At 42.4% G+C, this 19,284-nt stretch overlaps 1 protein-coding gene across 1 annotated transcript in view; it reads right to left on the reverse strand.

Annotated features, from left to right (window-relative positions):
* SESN3 (sestrin 3) overlaps positions 1 to 18,131 on the reverse strand; it is a 43,328-nt gene extending 25,197 nt beyond the window's left edge. The window contains exon 1 of the mRNA XM_079319171.1: positions 17,921 to 18,131. Within this exon, the coding sequence (XP_079175297.1) occupies positions 17,921 to 18,025 (105 nt within the window). The 5' untranslated portion in view covers positions 18,026 to 18,131. The remainder of the gene's footprint in view (positions 1 to 17,920) is intronic.
* Between the last annotated feature and the right edge of the window lie 1,153 nt (positions 18,132 to 19,284).

Genomic DNA, 19,284 nt, shown 5'->3' on the forward strand with positions numbered 1-19,284 from the left:
AGTTCACATTCCAAGCAGCATCATCTGCTGCTGCTGCTGCAGCTACAAACCGGTTTCTCCTACTCCCACTGCTGTTACTGAATACATTTTCACTTTTGGTTCTTGCATCCTGGAACAGGGTCTGCCTCAACTGCCTCTAATTACAGTCAAACGCTCTGATTTTCAGTAAATTGTAACACAATTTCAGTCATACAGTCATACTGGACCATCTGCTTCTTCCATCCTCACTGAAAACAGAAGAAAGCATTAAAAAAAGCTATCTGAACACTGGTTGTGTCTCAGCATTCACTTTTATTCAAACTCTTCCTTAGGATGCAGGAGGGATTTAGTTTATTTCTGTGCATGCCAAGTTGCATTTTAATTTAGCCACCCAACTTTGGCAGAGAAAGAGCAGTTTAGAAATGTGGCAGAAGTTCAGGATGCATCCAATTCATTTTAGGTGGTAACTTTATTACCATTGTAGATTTGCAGAGCATTAATGCAATAGTTACAACTATGCATAGTCTTGTTGACTAAAATGGAAAGTCAATAGTCACAGTTTACCTGTCTTCACATGTCAGTTCTCCTGGGAGACTCTGATTGACAAGAACAAAAAAATATATTCAGCAAAGCTGTAAAATTTTGACATTTATTTACAACAATTTATTGATGTATCATTCTTTAAAGGAAAAAAAATCTGTTTATGGTATCTAAGGTAATAAAATTGAGAGCTTTATAGCTTCAGAATATATCTACAATTCATCTCAGATGAAGTTTGCATTACAATCTTCAAAAACTTAGATACACACTTGGTAAACCTTGGTGTCTTGTTATTCAAAACAATTTCTGTAGAAAGAGAAAAGCCAAAATACAAAAATGTGAAGAGCAATGATTTGAATGATGCATAACACTTTATTTGCTGACAGTGCAGAACTCCTCCTTACAGCTGACCCATTCCTATAATTAAACCCAGGATTTAACTCCAGGAGCAATAAAAGGAATGTTCAGAACAAACAATGTCAAAATGTTGAGAGTTCACAAAGCTAAAGTCCTAGCCTACGGTCATTTGTTAGGGGTATTTCAAGTCATTTTGCAACAGTTTCTTCCTCTTAACAAACTGTCCAGCTCCAAAAATGCAAACTAAGCCATAAAGATGAAAATTAGCAGAGGAAGTAAAACAGCAGGAAATCTTTTTTTTTATTATTTTTTTTTCCCCAAATGTAAGAGTATTTCAAAATACTTAAACCAGTAACTTTTAACATTAAGAATTTGGCATCTTTGTGCCTCACAGCTGATGAAGTGGTGCAAAAAGCTGGGAAGAGAGCCAATGTAGTACAATTGATGGAGAGCTTTTGCTCTGGTAACAGGTTACAGCCCTTTTGGATTTCACACAATAAAAGGAAGCCTATCCCAAGTTTCCATCCCTCCACCAGCTATTAAGAACACAATCCACACTAATTAGAAACCAAAGGTCAGCAATTTCTACCCAACTCAAGATGGATGGTCAGACTGCAGAAGCCCCACAATGGTTCCTTGCTCTTTGAAAGATATCTGGTACACTCAGCCCACAGGAGAAAAGCTCAGCAGTGAACACAAAGTTACTGGCAGAAAAGCCTGCCACCTTTTCCATAAAGCAAACCTACATCTGCATCCTTACTGCTCCTACTGCTGTATGTCTTTCCTTGCCCTGGAGATCATTCCTGTGAACCAAAACCTACCTCCAACTGCAACTGGGAGCAGACAGACAAGGACTGCAAGTCAAATGTCAGAGTAACAAGTATGCTGGAAAACTTCTTTGTTTAAGAAACCTGAACAGTATTTGCAAATTTTTTTTTTTTTGTCAGAATAGATCTAAATGTATCAAGTTAAATACACACCTGTAACAATATTAATTGAAGCTCAGAGTATATCTAGCTGTGTAAGTAAGTCTGAGGCACCTAAATAGAAAAATGGAAAGATCTTCACAAGATAATTTGCTAAACTAATGGCGCCAGGTCAAACTAAACATTGATTATTAACACCTGAAAAGGATGAGAGACAAAAAGCCACTTTTTCTATTTCCTTGTTGCTTGAGAATCACTTCCATTTAATATAAGCCAAACCTCAAAGTCTGACTTCTTATTCATTCCCCAATGGTTCTCAGATATCAAGGATGAAACTCAACTGACCAAACACAGGCACCCAAATCAGAGTTAGCCAGCTGCCTGCTGGTTAAAATTACAAAGAAGGAAGGTGATATCTAACTCAGGATGAGAACAACTATGTCATGGAAAAGCCTGAATTTCCACCACAGGCTAAAAGGACTTCATGGCTAACCAGGTATTGGCCTCAAGACCAGCAAAACACATATCACCAGCAGACAACAAATGGTCTTTGGTCTACTTTAGCCTTCAAAAAAAACCAAACAAAAACCACCAAAACCAAAATTGTGGGGTGAACAGAAAAAAAGGAGAAACAATGCTTCTCTCATCCATCCATGGAGAACTTCACCTCCTTCCTTCCTGCACACCCAGCAGTAACACTGGAGTTTGTGTGCTCCTCAAGAACTGCCCTCAGGACAGAAGATCTTGTGAGTGAATATCTAGATGACTCAATACTCTACAACCACAGCAGAAGAACATTTTCTATGTTTCAACAGCACCAGATATTAAGAGCAAAAGTGAGAAAACTTCAGTGGTTTTAGCTGGGACTTGTTTAATCTGTACCTTGGCTCCCTTCCACCTTCAGGTTTAGTCCACATCTGACACACTGAGACAGAGCAGTATTATCTGCTTTGGAGAACATAGCCTTTAGCCATTAAGCTGGCAGAACTGCACTCAGTTCATCTGCCTCCTCATCAGCCAGGACAGGAGTGCTGCGTGTTAAGGAAGGCTCCTGGGGCAGCACAGCATATCCTTTAATCCCTGCCTCCATGCACAGGGCTGCCTTGTCCTGCCTGAGCACAGCCCATCTCACCAAGCTGCTGCTGCTCTGCCAGAAGGGTCCCATGTGCTCTGAAGGCTGCAGGCTCAGGGTGGGCAGGGGCAGTGACTGTGGTCACACGTGTGGCCTCCATCCTCTCATGGTGAGACCAGATCAACTTCCCCATTGGATCCATGCAGCAGGTACAACAAATGTTTGCTAGAAAGTGCAGATAGAAGAGCAGCTGCTTTGACAGGCTGGAATTAATACCTGAATTAATGGCTGAGAGCACAGCCTCTTTACAATACAGTAATTGAATGGTTAAATACTTCAATTCATAAACATACACACATTTGATTTAATGGGCATACTGCCAACTGGAGATTAAAAAACAAAAAGAGAGAAAGACCCCTGGGGTTATGCAAATCCATCATGTATCTCTGGCAGAACTGTCTCCCAAGAATGCACTACCGAATTTTTAATAGAAGTATTGTCTAAAAAGACATGCCTTGTAAGCAAGCAAAATAGAATGGTATTCATCCATATTGTAAATACATAATGGCATCCTCCTACTGTTAAGAAAGTGGCCCAGGGTGTGGTGGTTTTCTGTTGTTTGGTTTTGATTTTTCCAAGTATTTAAAAGATGCTAAATGATTGAAACACTAAATTAATGTAAGGGCAGTACACTACACAACTCTCAGACAATTTTTAAAATAAAGTCTTGAAAGGACTCCACTGCAATTCATGCTAGAAAATCCTCAAGTGCTACAGTGTTTTAGCAGACACCATCATCACCAAGGGCTTATAGAAAAGATGATGCATTTAACAGCATGTTACTATGAAAACACACTGGGTGAATTTTTAACTAGGGACCATCATCAAAGCTGCATGCTCATCTATCCTCTTTGTTACTGGTGCTGCATTCATTATGACAAAGAGTAGAGAGAGAGACATTTTAGGCACAGTGTGCCCTAAAACATTAGGATTTGGATTTTTACCAAGGTGAAACTCGAGATTATGCCTACACTGCAGGTGCTAGCACAATTGCTGCTCTTCCACAAGTCAGCTTTAAAGAAGTTCTTGGCCTCAGTGGTTTTGAAGAAGTCCTTGGTTAACAGTTCCTAAGTTCAGGCACATGAAGTTCTGCTGCACAACAGACTTGAGAAACCAGACAAATGTTACATCAGCCACTGCTGAGTTTCCAGTTGAAAGGATGAAGTTTGACAGCTTGGAGTGAACACAAAGAGATCTGCTCACAGCAAGTATGGAGTCCTACCCTTGCACTATGGAAAAAATAATAACAATATCCTCCTCTGATTAGCATCTCAGTCCCCCACAGCTGCAGGGGAGGAAGCAGGGCTCTGACCTCTGCACCAGCTCACTAAAACTGTTTCCTTCCCAGCTTCAGCTTACCTGCAGGATAGACTATCAAAAGCAACAAGGTCTCCTGCACTGGTCTCCAGACCACATGAAGTATTTTGCTGCCTGAGGTGTTATTCAAGCAATGTTCATGACTAATGTCAAACACTTCCTATTTACAGACTACCAAACACTGAAAAATCTTCACAAGCCAAGTGTGGTGGAAATCCACCACAGAATTTAGCTCAAAAGGGCAAAGGCTGAGGATCTTTTCAATGTGAAAACCTCTATAACCTGTAACTAGGAGATTTTAGTTCACACAATCCAGCTTCCCAGGCATTTCTACTACTTTTCACTCTGCAATGTCACTGTACAGCTAACTCTTCTTGTAGTTGTTCTTTTAAAATTCAGTAGGAGGTGCACTCTGCCTGCTCCCCTGATTGGCCATTGAACCAGGATATATAAGTGGGAAGTCTGATTTTTAGCTTGAGTCTTGGAAACAGTAACTCTGAACTGCTGATGTTGCTGTCACAAGCATGTAAAATAATTTTAATTGATTGCCTCCTTGCTGTCACAGTCCATGCATAGCATACTTTTGGCACCTCCCATAAAAAGATTATGAACCAACCAGCAGGTGAAGGCTCAAGCAGAGGTACTTAGCCTTTCCCACAATATGCAACTAAGCTGTGGAAATCCTTGCTGTAAGATGCTATGGACAAAAAGCCAGTGTGTGTTTAAAAGTGAAGTGTTCATGTTCATGGAAGAGAAATACAAGAAAGTTTATTAAATATGGAAGATTCACCCCACTCAAGAAGTTTTCAAATAGCAAATACTTGGAGCCTGGGAGATAGTGCTGTGGGAGTGCATAACAAACTGTTCCATTTTGTGTCTCCTTTCTTCAATATCTTCCCTTGGAAGATATCCACTGTCAGAGACTGGAGTCTGAGTTTCAATCTGACCCACTGTATCTGTTCTAATGCTGTCATCTATCTGCAACAGATTGGTTCAAAAATACTACTTATTCTTTAAGTCCTGTTATTTTCTACTAGATATAGGATTTGGCATTCCACAAGCAAGGAGGCATTTTAGCTAAACTGGGCCATTACAGAAAAAATCACTGTGCTAATCCAGTGTAGATGATGCAGGTCATGTTATGGAGCTTCTTAGTGCCTGGGTCAGCACATTCCTACACTGCCTCTTCAACACAGGTGGTATCATATAATTTACTTCAGAATCTGAAGGACATTACACTTCAGTTCTTTACTAACGTGGTTTTAGGAAGCCAGTGTTGTTATTCCCCTTTTCCGAATGCACCTCAATTTTGATTTGAGAAAGGTGAAGAAAGTAAGTGCCTAAGCCTTAAAACATAAAGACAATATACTTATAACCCTCCCTACTCACCTAGTGGGTAAACAATGTTTGTTTAGATAGATGGTACTGGAAGAATATAAGCACATATTGGCTATGCTACCTCACCATGAAGAACTTTAACTAAGCAATCTGCATCAATACTCAAGACATCATCAAAATACTAAAACATGAGTCTATTATGAGGTTTCTAATTTATAGCAAAATTTGTGGCCAATGCTCCTTAAAATTTTAAATTGATCCATTGAAAAGCTTTCAAAAGAAAATGAGAAGCCCCCTTGGCACAAGTTTCTTGGACAAATGATTATGTACAACTGATGATCACTGACCATCTTTGTGCCAGTTCCAATAATGTAAGGCACACTGATACTATTCTCTTCACCATGCCTGGGAAGGGGTAGCCCTCCTGGACATCCAAAAGGAGCAGTATCCTCCTGCTTTAAGAGAAGCACCTATTTTTGCCATCCTTCTTTGGCTGATGACTCAAACAGGGAGAATGTGCCAGATGAAAATAAAATCTCCCTGACTAACACGCTTTACCTCTAGCCTAAAGGTACAATTTCCAAGAGCAAGCGCCTTGCTGTCTAAGCCAGGAGTTTAAGCCTCTTTTGATTAGTTGACTCGTAAGCATTTTTCAGGAGGTGGCATCCACACCATGCCTCTGAGTCTACTGAAGTAAGTCTTCTTACACAGTCTCCCTGAAGGAAGTCCAAAAAAATAATATAGGTGCTAGGGCCACAGATGGAAAACCATGGGTGAGCCCTTTTGATTTTTCACCTGATAGGAAATTCTAAAATGGTCACAAATTAGAACAAATTATTTCTTCAAGGAGTCTTGTTTGCAAAGGCAGGAGACTGTTTTACAATGAGCAGGGAGCTGACACACAGCTTTCCATTTGATTACTCTGGGAAAGTCTGGGTAAGAGACAGACAGGGGAAAGGGTTCATCTCAGCAGCACGTTCATAAGCCACCAACTTGCTGGAATGACCATAAGAATTCTTGCAGTCAGGCAGTTTCTTCCCCTTTCTTCTTTTTTTTTTTTTTTTATTTTTATTTTTTAAGTACATTTTGCATCTTAAGCTGCATCTTACCAAAGTGAGTCATTAGTGAGATACAATCTCCAAAACACACTGACTTAATGTAGCTGAGCTGGTGGTAGAAGACCTAAGATAAAAATGCATTTTCATGACAGAGCTTAAAAGATATGCTGATTTTCAAAAATGAAGACTCCTAACTGTTAGAGAAGATTTATTACATGCAAATACAGGACTTGTCCAGAGACAGATCAGCTCTTCCTGCTCTCTCCAGCCACCCAGGCCAGCAGATTGACAGAACTTCAGATTTAATCTCAGCCTCTACTGGCAGGTGCTACCATTTTCTCAGAGTACTGCCTACACATTTACTAAGAGGGCTTTTACTGCAGTTTGGTGGTTTAATGACTACAAAAAAAGCAACAGCAAGTAATAAATAAATAAACTCACTTATTTTATACCCTGCTTGAATAAAGCTATGGAAGAGTGATTAACGTGTGCTGCCTAATAAGGTTCTCCCCTGCCCTCCAGTCGACTTGCCCTTTTTCTTAATGAAGTCACCAAATCCAAACTGAGACCTTTCCAACAAACTAAGCCCAGCTTTTAAGACACACATTCACAGCCTTTACTTGCACCAGCCTTACCTCCATACAGACTGAGGTGAGACCACGCAATTTTTTGTCCAACTTTTCTGGGAAACAAGAACTGACGCCATAGACCTACCTTCTCAAACAAGACAAATTAATCATTTTGGATGGCTGGATGCTGCTTCTATGTATTCATGAGGCACTGCTTAACTCAAAGGAGTGTCCCATACAAAACAGCACCAGCACTGGATAGTCAGACTGCTTTTGCTTGTATGGCAAGTTTCTGTTGGATAAATAGGTCAAGTAACTACACCTTTATCTAATACCTTTTGCATAAGTGGCCTAAAGAGCAGGGGCATGGAGGGAGACCCTCCTCCTCCCCATTCCCCTCTTGCTTTTCTAAGCCATGTGTGAAAGATGTTTCCAGCATACCCTCCATGGCTGCAGCCTGCTTTCCCTCCACTTGGACTCTGCCCTGCTGGAAGAGACACCAAGCTCCATCTCTCCTGAAGAGCTACAATGCCAGCTCCTTCAACCTTTAATTATGTTGACCTTTTCAACCAACACACCTTGCCTCCTAACTACTTGTCAAGCACCAGCACAGAAGCGAGACAAGTTTTAAATTGCTGGAATAAAAGCCACTTATTTCAAAGCAGATTCTACTTGAATGACCCCAATGTTACCTCCTCATTCTGTCTTTCCTCAGTAACATAAAACTTAAAATATTAATGTAATTGAATAGTTTGTTTGGGTTTTCTGGAGGGAAAAGAAGATGAAAATATCTTCTGAAGCATTAATGTAGCATAAAGTAGTCAGGAGATTTTCTGGTTCAACCTTTCCACTGCATTTGTTTGAATGTGGCAGCTGTAAAATGTAAAAAATATTAAATATGGTGGAGAAACAGAACTGAAAAAAATCTCAAAAAACAAAACACAAGAAAGAACAAGGTCATGTCTGATTCTAGTGAGATGTATTGAAGTCTGTCTTCTGGATTTCATAGGAAGAAAGTTACCAATCAAAATGAATGTTTACTATTGACTAATGAACACCAAGCACTTCAAGTGTTCCTAAAGTATTTTAATGTCTTCTACCAATAGAGGCTGGGAACTTCCACCACAGGATACTAACACAGTCCCAATTTAGAATTTTCTAGCCATAGTGGTCTAGAGTGAAAATGACTGCAACTGAATTAAAGAGGACTTCAAAAACACGGGTGCTCAAGCAGCTGCCACCAGATGTAAGGGGTGGTGCAATCAGCTTTTGGGGGAACTGAACGAGGGGAGAGAAATGTGGTGCTTCAACTTTAAATTCTTATTTATACTGTGTTGTTGTCACCTTGTTACTAGACAACAACAGAGACAAATTGGGAACTTAGCATGTTTCTACCTCATATACACATCAAGCTATGTATAACATATGTGCACAAGCACCTGAAGTCCAGCTTACAGAGTTAGTAGTATGGATCCTTCTCTATAAACAGTTGCCTAAATTTTCTAACTCTAAGCCAGATATTGCAGTCAGGCAATCAGTGCTCACTGGAATAATCACATCCTGATGCTCATTTCCAGGCAGGCACAAGGTCTGCCCTCCCTGCTGAATAGCCAGTGGGTATTTGCATGCAGGCAGCACGTTGACTTCAAGACACAAAACATATTGTAGTAAAGCTACATTTCAAGTGTTCTTCCACACTGGATGGGATCCAGCTGGTGTCAGGTAGAATATTTAGACAGCATGTAGGCGCTCCATTTCATTAGAGGTCTAATCAAATTTCTAAATGCTAGAACAAATTATTATTTCCACACCTCTCATCAGCAATGAGGGTGCTTTACTGAGAGGAATGTCAGTCAACTCAGAGGGGAATATTTTTTATTTTTTTAGTTAATAGGCATAATTACTTTAAAACAGATTTAGAACCATATGGCCAAAACCCCTCCAGATACATTTAGACAATAGTGTAACTATATTCCCTTTTCCACATGCTACAGCAGGAGATATTAAACATATTTACAAGCATGTGCTATTAAATTAGGTTCAACTCCGTTAAGACACTGTCTTATTAAACAGTTTTTAACTGCAGAATTCATATGGAAGAGAGAACATATGCTAGCTTTCAATTGTTTTGTTAGTATCAGCCAGAGCAAATCCAATGCAATAATAAACTGCCCAGAGACAAATAAATGATGATTTTGAGTAAGCAGCTGTGTACTGCTCTGAATGGTTTACACCAAGACAGCTTGTGTTCCTTCAATGTCATGAACATAACTTTGTTTTACTGAGGTTATGTGTGAATGCTCAGAAGCATGAATTTTTCATTTGAAAATGTTAAGTGAGGAGTCATTCTTGCAACCATTCCTCCTTTCTAAGGAACAATTTTAATCCATCCTATGAAGTGTCAAATGACTCTGAAAGAATTTACATTTCTCTCCAGTTTCATGACAAAACTAATTTGAAATTTAATATGCTTTAAAACAGATACACAATTACTCATTTTGATTCCAAACTGCAGCAGTTGAGACATATTGACTGCATTTAAGACTTCATTGCTCATTCTGAATAGATGAAAACCTGATTTTCAAGTTACCCTTTACTTTTCTTCCAAATGTCTTTTGCACTTGCAGAGGTAACAGAGATCTATGACTGCAAAGAATTCTCATGAATGTGATTCCTCCTGGCTTTCATATACATTAACCTAACATTTGTGTGTGTTGGAAGACTTAAACCACAAGCCAAAGGGTGGTCCACACACTGACCACACCACATTCCCTTGTGTTAAAGACTTATTACTTCTGTTCCAGCCTACTCCCAACACATGAAGCCAGGAATACTTCATATTCCACTCCATTATTATTTTTAACACCTGATCTCCTGAGGAAGGGGACAGTAGGTAGCATCACAATATTACCAAGTTCAAAAGGTTGGGGGCTGAGCTCAGAATCCATTAGAAATCCATTTCTAGTCTAACAAAACAAGGTTCTTACATTAAGAGTAATATGAGTCATTAACAACAACAACAGAAGGTGTTCAATCACAAGGTTCTATCTGTTTATTTATCTTATCCTAATTCAGGTAACCAGGGACATCCAGGAAAGAATTGAGATATCTTGCTAGATTAAGAGCACTGACTTCTGTCTCTTACCTTGAACACCATCACTTACACCCAGTTCAGCCTCTTAACTTAAATTTATGACTGCCACAAAGATTATGCCCTACAAGAAAACGTCCGTGCTTCAAAACACCTTCCTCTCAGTTTAAGAAATATATAAGAATGAAGATATTTTAATAAATCAGTGGTTGATATGGTCTGCAATAGAACAAAATAGTTTTTCAGCTTCATAAACACATAATATTAATTACCATCTATACCAGTATTTTGCCCCAAGTGATAGTTATCTAATGTCTGATATGCAAGAAGCATCCTATAATAAAATTTAAAACTGGAGTTTAAGAGAGACATTTAAAATTAATACCCCTAGATCATGGCTTCCCCTATTATCAGTAACACTGGTCTGCCCAGGGTAGCATACCAAGAACTGCATAAAATTTCTTGAACTACCTGTAATATATTTCATGGGTTGACTGATAGGCAAACAATTAGAAAAAAAAACCTGTTTGTGGAGAGTATCCCTACCTCCCTGTAATGGCATTTCACAATTTGACTCATCTGCATTATGTTCCCTATAGCTTCTACTCAAAGCACAAAGACTACCAGGCTGGGCTGCAGAGACAACAATGGGAAGCACCTCTGCATACAAACAGGAACACCTGCAAAGAACAGAGAAATTAAACAGCATAAATTATTTCCATACAGGCTTTTCCAAAGATGATGAGGTGCAATTTCTCATTAACTGAGGTCTCCCTCCTGACAATTCAAATTTCTTTTCTACTGAAAATGCCCCGTTTCCCCCCCGGTCCATCTGACCCACTTAGACAAAAGCCAATATTCAGCCCGGACATGCAAACTGTGCTTGAGATCCCTCATTATTCTTCAGCCCTGTAAATGGAAATCTGATAATAAAATCTCCAGACCCCAGCTATGCACAGCCAGGGGAGAATTATACCACTATCTTATCTCTCTCGAATCTCCCTAGCCAGAAAAAAACTGTTCAAACAAAGAACTAAATGAGTATTAGCAGCTCCCTCACCAATGTGGGAGAGAGGAAAAACCAAGGATGTTTAATGAACCATATTACTTTTTTCATATTTCAAAACACTGCCATTTAAAGAGATGTGAGATTTGAAGCCCTAATTAAGTAATATGCATAAATTTAAAGCAAATGTTCACAGAGTCCACATTTCCAAACCACAGATTTGTCTAATGCAATGCTCCACTCCCACCAGCAGAAGTCTTTGCAGGGTACAACCTCCACACTTGGCTAACCCACTCCCAACAGTAAACCTCAAAGTTTCTTTTGAAGAAAATCCTCCTGCCCACTTTCTTTCCTTTCTCACCTCCATTCCCTCCCTGTAATTCAGAGAAAACTCAGTTTTTGCTTTTGTTTTTTAAAACAGAATGACTATTCTAAATGAGCATGGTGGCTACGAGGCCACTTCTTACAGCTTTTCATTGCAAAACAGCGTCGTTCACCAGAGGTTCATTTCACTCATACCACTCTCATTACAGGTCTAATGAAAATTTAATAGTTCTGCCATCTCATTTTCAGCCAGTAAAACTAGGAAAACACAAAGGACATTTCTTTACAGTAGTTTTAAAGGCAAAAGTAGGAGAGCCCAGGCAGCCTCGGGACCAGCATACATGTGCAAAGAGCAATACCACCCTTTGATTTCAGGACACAAAGACTATACAGGGGATGGGAGAACAACCAGTAAAATGGATCAGATTCTGGAGAGATACAAATTATTGAAACACTCCTAAGGATGGGGAAGGAGAGAAACCAGTCAGCTCTGGATTTTCACAGCACTTATTTCACAGGAAAGAACCTTATTCTTTGTTGTTCATTTGTTGGGAGTTTTTTTTTATCAAACCTTTCAATAAAAAGTAAGAATTAATTATGAGAGTGAGGGGGCTGTTGATATCAACTTTAACAGCTCTAATAAGTTTGCTTTGTTGCTCTTGGTTTATAGCTTTACATTTTTGGATCCCAAAAATTCCATCTTGTCTCTCCAGCTGTGCATTAGTTGCAGGAGTGACCTGAGCTGGTTTCACCATGTTTCACGAGTGCTCCAGGGGACTGGAAGACACAAACACTGAAGGCAGACACAATGTTTTACACAACAGAACATTGCTAAAATTAGAACCAATGCAAACAGAGTTGATTTTTCATGACAGACTTCGCAAATAATTTTGAGAACTCCTTTAGGAAGAAGCACATTGGAGATTTAAAGCCATCTAGGCAGCTCCTCACATTCCCTACAATGTGAAGAGAGATTATTATTAAGAGGCATCAAACTACAGAAAACATAATTTGATTTTACAAATTAAGATTCTCTGTGACAGCCAAGATTTGTTGATGAGATTTCCAAAGCCAACCAGACTATGCAACTCAACAGAGTTGCTACAAAAAACCAGAGATGCTACATTGTGGAAAACCCAGGGTGTTTTCCAAGAAATTGCATTGCAACTTTGATTTGCCTGTGCTCAGAATAGATTGAACCAGATTGACTCCTCTCAAAATAGCTGAGATATCCTTGAAAGGCCTTTTGATTTTTACAGTGCAGGTAACAGCATCTCCATGCATCTTCATGACTCATGGTGACACACATTTTAGCTTACACAGGCCTGTGAGACCTGACATTAAACTATTTTTGGTTCACTTTTGGGCTACTTTCTTACTTACCCACACAAAACAATACTGTGAATGAAAGTGTGTCTTTTTTTTTTTTTGGATATGACCTCAACTCCCTGAGCCAAGGCTAGTGCTATTGTAAGCATCATTTAATGACATTCACACATTTTTCTATCTTAAAAGTGAGTGCTTTTATTGGCAGCATCAGACCTAGAACAAACTCTTCCAGATCCTTGTACCTGTGGACACTTCAATTTGCCAGCCTAAATGTATTTATGATCTTATTATATCCATCTACTCTTGAGCTAATTTCTCCTCGCTTGCTCTTACCATGAGATGTATTTATAGACACTGATTGTATCCCCTCTGAGCCTTTGTTTCTGCTGGAATAAAAAACCAAACTTTTTCAGTTTCCTTCTGCAAAATCAGCATGCCCTTTCTCCCAGCACCCAGCCAGCTGCCCTCTGTGCCTGTTTGATTAGGGTCTGTCCTTCCCAGCTCCCCTCCTCTTCAACTCCACAGCCCTGCAGGGTGGCAGTGAGGTGCTGGTCCTCCTGCATCAACATCCTTCTCCTGCTCCTTCCAAGGAGCTGCTCTTATTAAAAGTGATGAGCAGCAAACAGCCAAGCCTGTGACTCTCACATTTCACACCACTGGATTTCACACCACTTTAACTACACCAGTGCTCAAGATCTACCAGCTCTCCATGAAAAGTCCCTCTCTCCCTGAACCAACAATATTTATCACTTGTACTGTCCTCCCAGCACAGTGACTTCTCCTTTCAGCATGGCCCAGCGTAATTCCCATTCTCATCAGTTCCCAATCACTGTAATTAACAGTAACAGAAAATAGGGAAACTCTGTCAGATCAAAGGTCCCTCCTACCCAGTAACTTGGTTTTGCCAGGGGACAACAGGATACATGTAACAGCCAGAAAAGCATACAGAAACTATACTGAGAAGTGTTGGTATTTCATATTTATATGTGTTGTTTAATTTTTCTGTTATTAGTTTGCCCAAATAGTTTTCAAACCCAGTTAAACTTTTTAATATATAGAACATTTGTTGGTTGTAGATACAAACATTTAATTTGCATTGACTTGCAGTGTCAAGTTCAGCCTTTGATGTTACTTCAGATGTTTAATGACTACAGTGCAGCTTTAGTCCATTCAAAGCTTTTCCATGAGGACACCAGCAGCTATCTTATCAATAGAAGACCACTCCATTAGTCTAGCATGACCTACTCCTGGTGATATCATGTCATACATATTTTTTTCAGATTTGCATTAGTAACTTTGTAGAGTATTGAGAGTTGTACTAAATAAGGAGACAGGCATGGGAGGATGAGGAGCAAATTATGTCCATCATTTTTATGAGTATTTCCCCTCTCAGTCCTGACTGGGTAGGTCTATAAAAACCAGGAAAGTCCTGGATTTCATATGCCTTTAAGCTGCACTCCAGCACAGACACTGGCTCAAGACAGGAGGGTCAGCTAAGTCAGGTCCACTTCCACCTTGCCAACACAGAAGGTTCCTTTTAAACCACACTCCCACATCACACATCTTGCCACTGCCCTTCTATCTCCCTCAGTGAAATCCAACACAAACCAAATATTTAATCCTGGAACCATGTTTATACTTTCCTGTCCTACCAACTTGTACGTACATGTAAAAGAACCTTTTACTTCACATGCTTTGCAATTTGCAACCAAGCTTGAACAATTGGCAAATCCTCCCTCTTCCTACATTTCCTGACAAATCAGGATTTTTCCATTCCCTGAAGACTTTTTGCCTATTCCCAAAATCCTTCCTGAAGCAGTTATTTATGCAATGAAATACTGAGCTCTTCCTATATAATATTCTCTTCTTTCTTGCTCAGCATATTGATCAGGTTTAGGCAGGAGAACCTTGGGTTTCCATCAGGCTCCAGGATAAGAGCCTGGAGCCCCCCTGCCCAGGGACTCCCCTACATGTTGCATTTCCAAAGGGGAGAACTGGAGCCATCCTGGTCACTGAAGTGGCAGCAACTCTCAGCCACCTCTAGGAAAGACATGGCAACAGCACTCCCATGCCCTGTTAAGCACTCCTCCCTCCTGGTATGCCACAGTTGTGTTAGAAAGGATGTCCATCCATCCCAAGAACCAGAGCTACTCGTCCTGCTTTGGTCATTCTTCTGTTTATTTTAAACTGATTAAAAGCATTAGCCTTGGTTGTCTGTTCAACAAGCTCGTTTACCAAACCCAAGACAGCATCACCTATGACTGCCTGTCCTTTCCTTGTTCTCTCCTAAACCAAATAATGATGCAGTTGTTGTATCTGTGACTGTCTAAGCCCTTTTGATTAGCAACAATTATTCTGCAAGTAGATCTGATTATCTAAAGAGTACCACAACAATAAGCCCAACTGGAAATTGTATCCTTTTAATGTGAGAAACCTTCTTCATAAGCAAATTTAACCCATGAATCCTTAGCAAGATTCTCAGTGCTGCCCTCATAGAACTTTCCATAATAAAATGTAACTTTGTTTAATCTGAAATTGGATGAAGCATAAAGTGCTGCATCTAGCTTTTCCTGTTTCCCAGGTGAAAGAGAAACTTACCTTCACCCATGAGAATCCAAAACCTGCTAGACTATTTCAGATTTCATTATATGCCATTGAGTTGAAAGCTTGCTTTTCCCCTCATGATTTTGACAACAGCTCTACCTAAACTGTGAGCATTCAAATGACTTCAAATAAAGACTTAAAACGGAGGAGGGCAGAAGAGATTCAACATGTTTCAAGGCCAACCCTTTTTTCCAGTATGTTATCACATGGACATTAAGAAAAAACCAAAATCCAATACCATCAAAAGAACAGATGAGGCAGCACTTATCTGAAGATTATTACTCTGAGACTCAGGTCAAATTTGCATCTCACTTCTATCAAGTGTTTTGTTTTGGTTTTTTTCCTCATGTTTTCTACTTGCATGCTTGTCAATGAGGAGCAAAAGGTTAAAATGTACAGTGATTTTTATTACATCAACCTTTAAATAATGACAGATGTAGTCAGAAGCTTTGCACTTCTATTTTTATTATTCAGCCTACAACAGAGATGGAATGATGTTCTAGTGCCACCACTAAAAGCACAGAACACCTATGTTTCAAGAGGGTTTCATGGGCTGTCACTCAGTTTTATTATTTTTCCCCTATTTTGTATGCTTGAAATGATCACAGCCAACAGAGCAGCACTAAGTGGCCTTCCCCAACAGACCCAACTGAGTTCCTATGTTTCACCATCATCCCTAAACTACTTTAAAATAAAATAAAAATAAAACAATAAATTAAATGCAGCAAGTTTCCCACTACCAGGAAAGTACCATCCAACCCTGTCCCCACCTCCTACTTCCCACTGGTATTAAAGAGGTATTAAAAAAAAGTCCTACACAGCAGGATGGGAATACGATTTAAAAAAAAAAAAAAAAATCAGCAACTTAAATTTAATTTTAGATCTACAAGTGCTGCCAAGCGCCACTTTATTTGTCAACAAAACATTTTGATTATTTGGCAGAACAAAGCAAGCTCCCTCCCTGCTTTTCTACAAACAGATTTGGCACTGGTTAATTTCTATGTCTTTAGACATATGTCAAGTCTGAAGCTGTTACAGGCTTTAACCTTGTTTCAAGTACTTGTTTTTCTTAAAGTGGGAACAGCAGCAAGCTAAAGCCAAGAAGTGATTGGGTCCTGCAACGAAATGGTTAAAAATCAGACTCTGCTGATGTGTGCTTCTCTGATCCATTACATTTCTCGCAAGCTGAGCTAAGAGCTGAGCACCAAGTATCAACTGTAACATGATCCAAGAGTTTATGGAAAAAATAACTGCACATACCAAGCATGCACATTTAATAAGATTTTGTTTCCATTAAAATATTGAAGAAATATGATTTTTAAGATGTGCTTCTCTCTCTGACCGATTTTTAACGTTTCTCCTCCCCCTCCCCTAAATACACACCTCCTTTCCAAAAACCAAACCCTTAAAAAAAAAAAAAAAAAAAGGAAGAAAGAAAAAAGCAGTCCTACTGCAGGGAAGAGAGGCTTGAAAAACAACTTTGATTGGCACTTGGCCTGACCCACAGAGGAAGAAAAACAGTTTTTGGACAAAGAGCGCAAATATTTGAGCTCATTGACTTACAGGCTTTCTTAGCGTTTGCAAGAACCAACCTGGAGCAAAACGCGCTGGGAGAGATTGAATTAAAATAAAACCAAAACCGGCATCGCGTTCATCTTGGGCGCTCGGAGACTCGGCGCGTTTGCACAGCTCAGCAGTTTTAATTCATTTGCACTGGACAAACAAAAAGCACCTCCGCTAATGCCGATGCCGGGATCGGGGCACCGCACCCTCCTTGCCGGGGATCCGCAGGGATCGGCCGGGCACTGCGGGGATGCGCTGGGGGCGGCGGGCTGGCAGCTCCTTGCTGCTTTTCTTACATTTTTAAATGTAAAAATCTCAGATCCTACCCACCCCCCCTCCCCCCCAACCAAGCACAAAGACTTGACGGAGATCGCGGTGATGAATTTCGCCGGTGAAATATGTGGATAATAAAGTTTAGGAGCGCGGCCGGGCCCCAAGCCAAGCTCCCCCCGATGCCATCGGAGAGGCCGAGTGCCCCCAGACCCTGGGGATGCAGGGGACAGCCTGGGACAAGGGCAAGTGACAGCCGTCCCACGGCGGACGGGGAAGATGGGGTGCGGAACCCGGCACCCCCGGGCTCCCCCCGCCCCGCACCCCTCCGCTCCCCCGGGCTCTCAGCTCCCGGAGAGCCCGCACCCCGCTGCCTGGCCCCATCCCTGCCCCACTGCTGCCCCACTGCCCCTTTCCCCTCACGCCTAGGCTCTGTCCCACTGCCGCTCGCTCCCCCAATCCCCACACCAGCCTCTCTCGCGGCTCTCGCCGCCTCGCTGCGGACGCCCCCCGATACCTGTCTCGGCACCTTCCGGCAATTGCCGCACACCCGGTACTGCCCGGCGGCGGCGGCGGCAGCGGCGGCGGCGCTGCCCACGGGTCCGGAGCCGAGGCGGTTCATGGTGGCGGGGATGGCGGCCACGGCCGGGCGGGACGGGGAGGCCCAGGACGCTCCGCGCCGCTCAGCTGCCCGCGCCGCCGGCCGCCCCCATCCCCGGCCGCGGCCCCAGCGCCCGCTCCGCGCCACCGCCCCCCGCGCACACCCCCGCGGGCCCCGCCAATCCGCGCCGCCCGCCCCGCCCACCGCCGCCGCCGCCGGCCAATCGCGGCGCGCCGCCCGCCGCCGGCCAATGGGCAGCGCCCGCTGCGGCTCCCATCTCCGGGCAGCCTGCGAGAGGGGGCGGGGCTAGAGGCGGGGCCGGCGCCGCGGGGGGGCGGGGCCGGCGGCGTCTCTGGGCAGCCTTGGGCAGAGAGGGGCGGGGCCTGCCCTCGGCGCGTGCCTTCCGCCGGCCAATAGGGTGGGCGCCATGCAAAGCAGGCCCCGAGGCCACGCCCTCAGGGCCAGCGTCCCGGCGCCTCAGGGCCGCTCCCGCTCCCCCCGCAGCGCCCCGCAGGCTCCCGGCCCCGAGTGTCCCGGCCCCGAGAGTCCCGGCCCCGAGAGTCCCGACCCCGAGGGTCCCGGCTCCAAGGGTCCCGGTTTGGGCACCGCTGTGATGTGCCCCGGCCTCAGCTCCCCACCCCGGGGCCAGACCCCGCCCGCGGCCATGGCCATCCTCTGGAGACAGCCCGGTTCCCGGGGCGGGGGGCGAGCTGCTGTCCCTGCCGGTGCGGCGGGGTGCACACGCAGGGACACGGCCAGGCGGAGCAGGATGAGGTGTTTGCTCTGGGGGAAGTTGGGAGCACTCATGCGAGTGTGTGTGTGTGTGTGTGTGTGTGTGTGTGTGTGTGTGTGTTCGCCTCAGGTCGCCGGGATTGTTAGGAATGATGAGTCAGGTTTTCTAGGCTCCATGCTAATGCACCGAGATGGAGTGTATAATTAGGACAGAGGCAAATCTATTATCTGCAGACTCGGAGAGCTGGGGTATGAACCTCTTTTTTTTTTTTTTTTTTTTTTTTTTTTTCCCTTGCGTCACGGCATCTCTGCAGTTTCCCTTGCCTGTGCGCTCTTCAGCTTTTAAGTGCGCACAGAGGAGCTTCGGGCATAAGTAGTCCCACGGACGTCAATAAAAGCTCATTAAATGTCGAGCGTTATATAACTCCGGTTTTGAAAGATGATGATATAGAGGGATTTTGTTTTTGTTTTTTTAATGGGAACAGAATGCCATTGCTCTACAAAATTTCTAAGCAGATTTGGGGTGTTACATTGTTTTCAAGGTTTCT

Source organism: Erithacus rubecula, assembly GCF_903797595.1.
Source record: "Erithacus rubecula genome assembly, chromosome: 1".
In the NCBI taxonomy this organism is placed as follows: Eukaryota; Metazoa; Chordata; class Aves; order Passeriformes; family Muscicapidae; genus Erithacus; species Erithacus rubecula.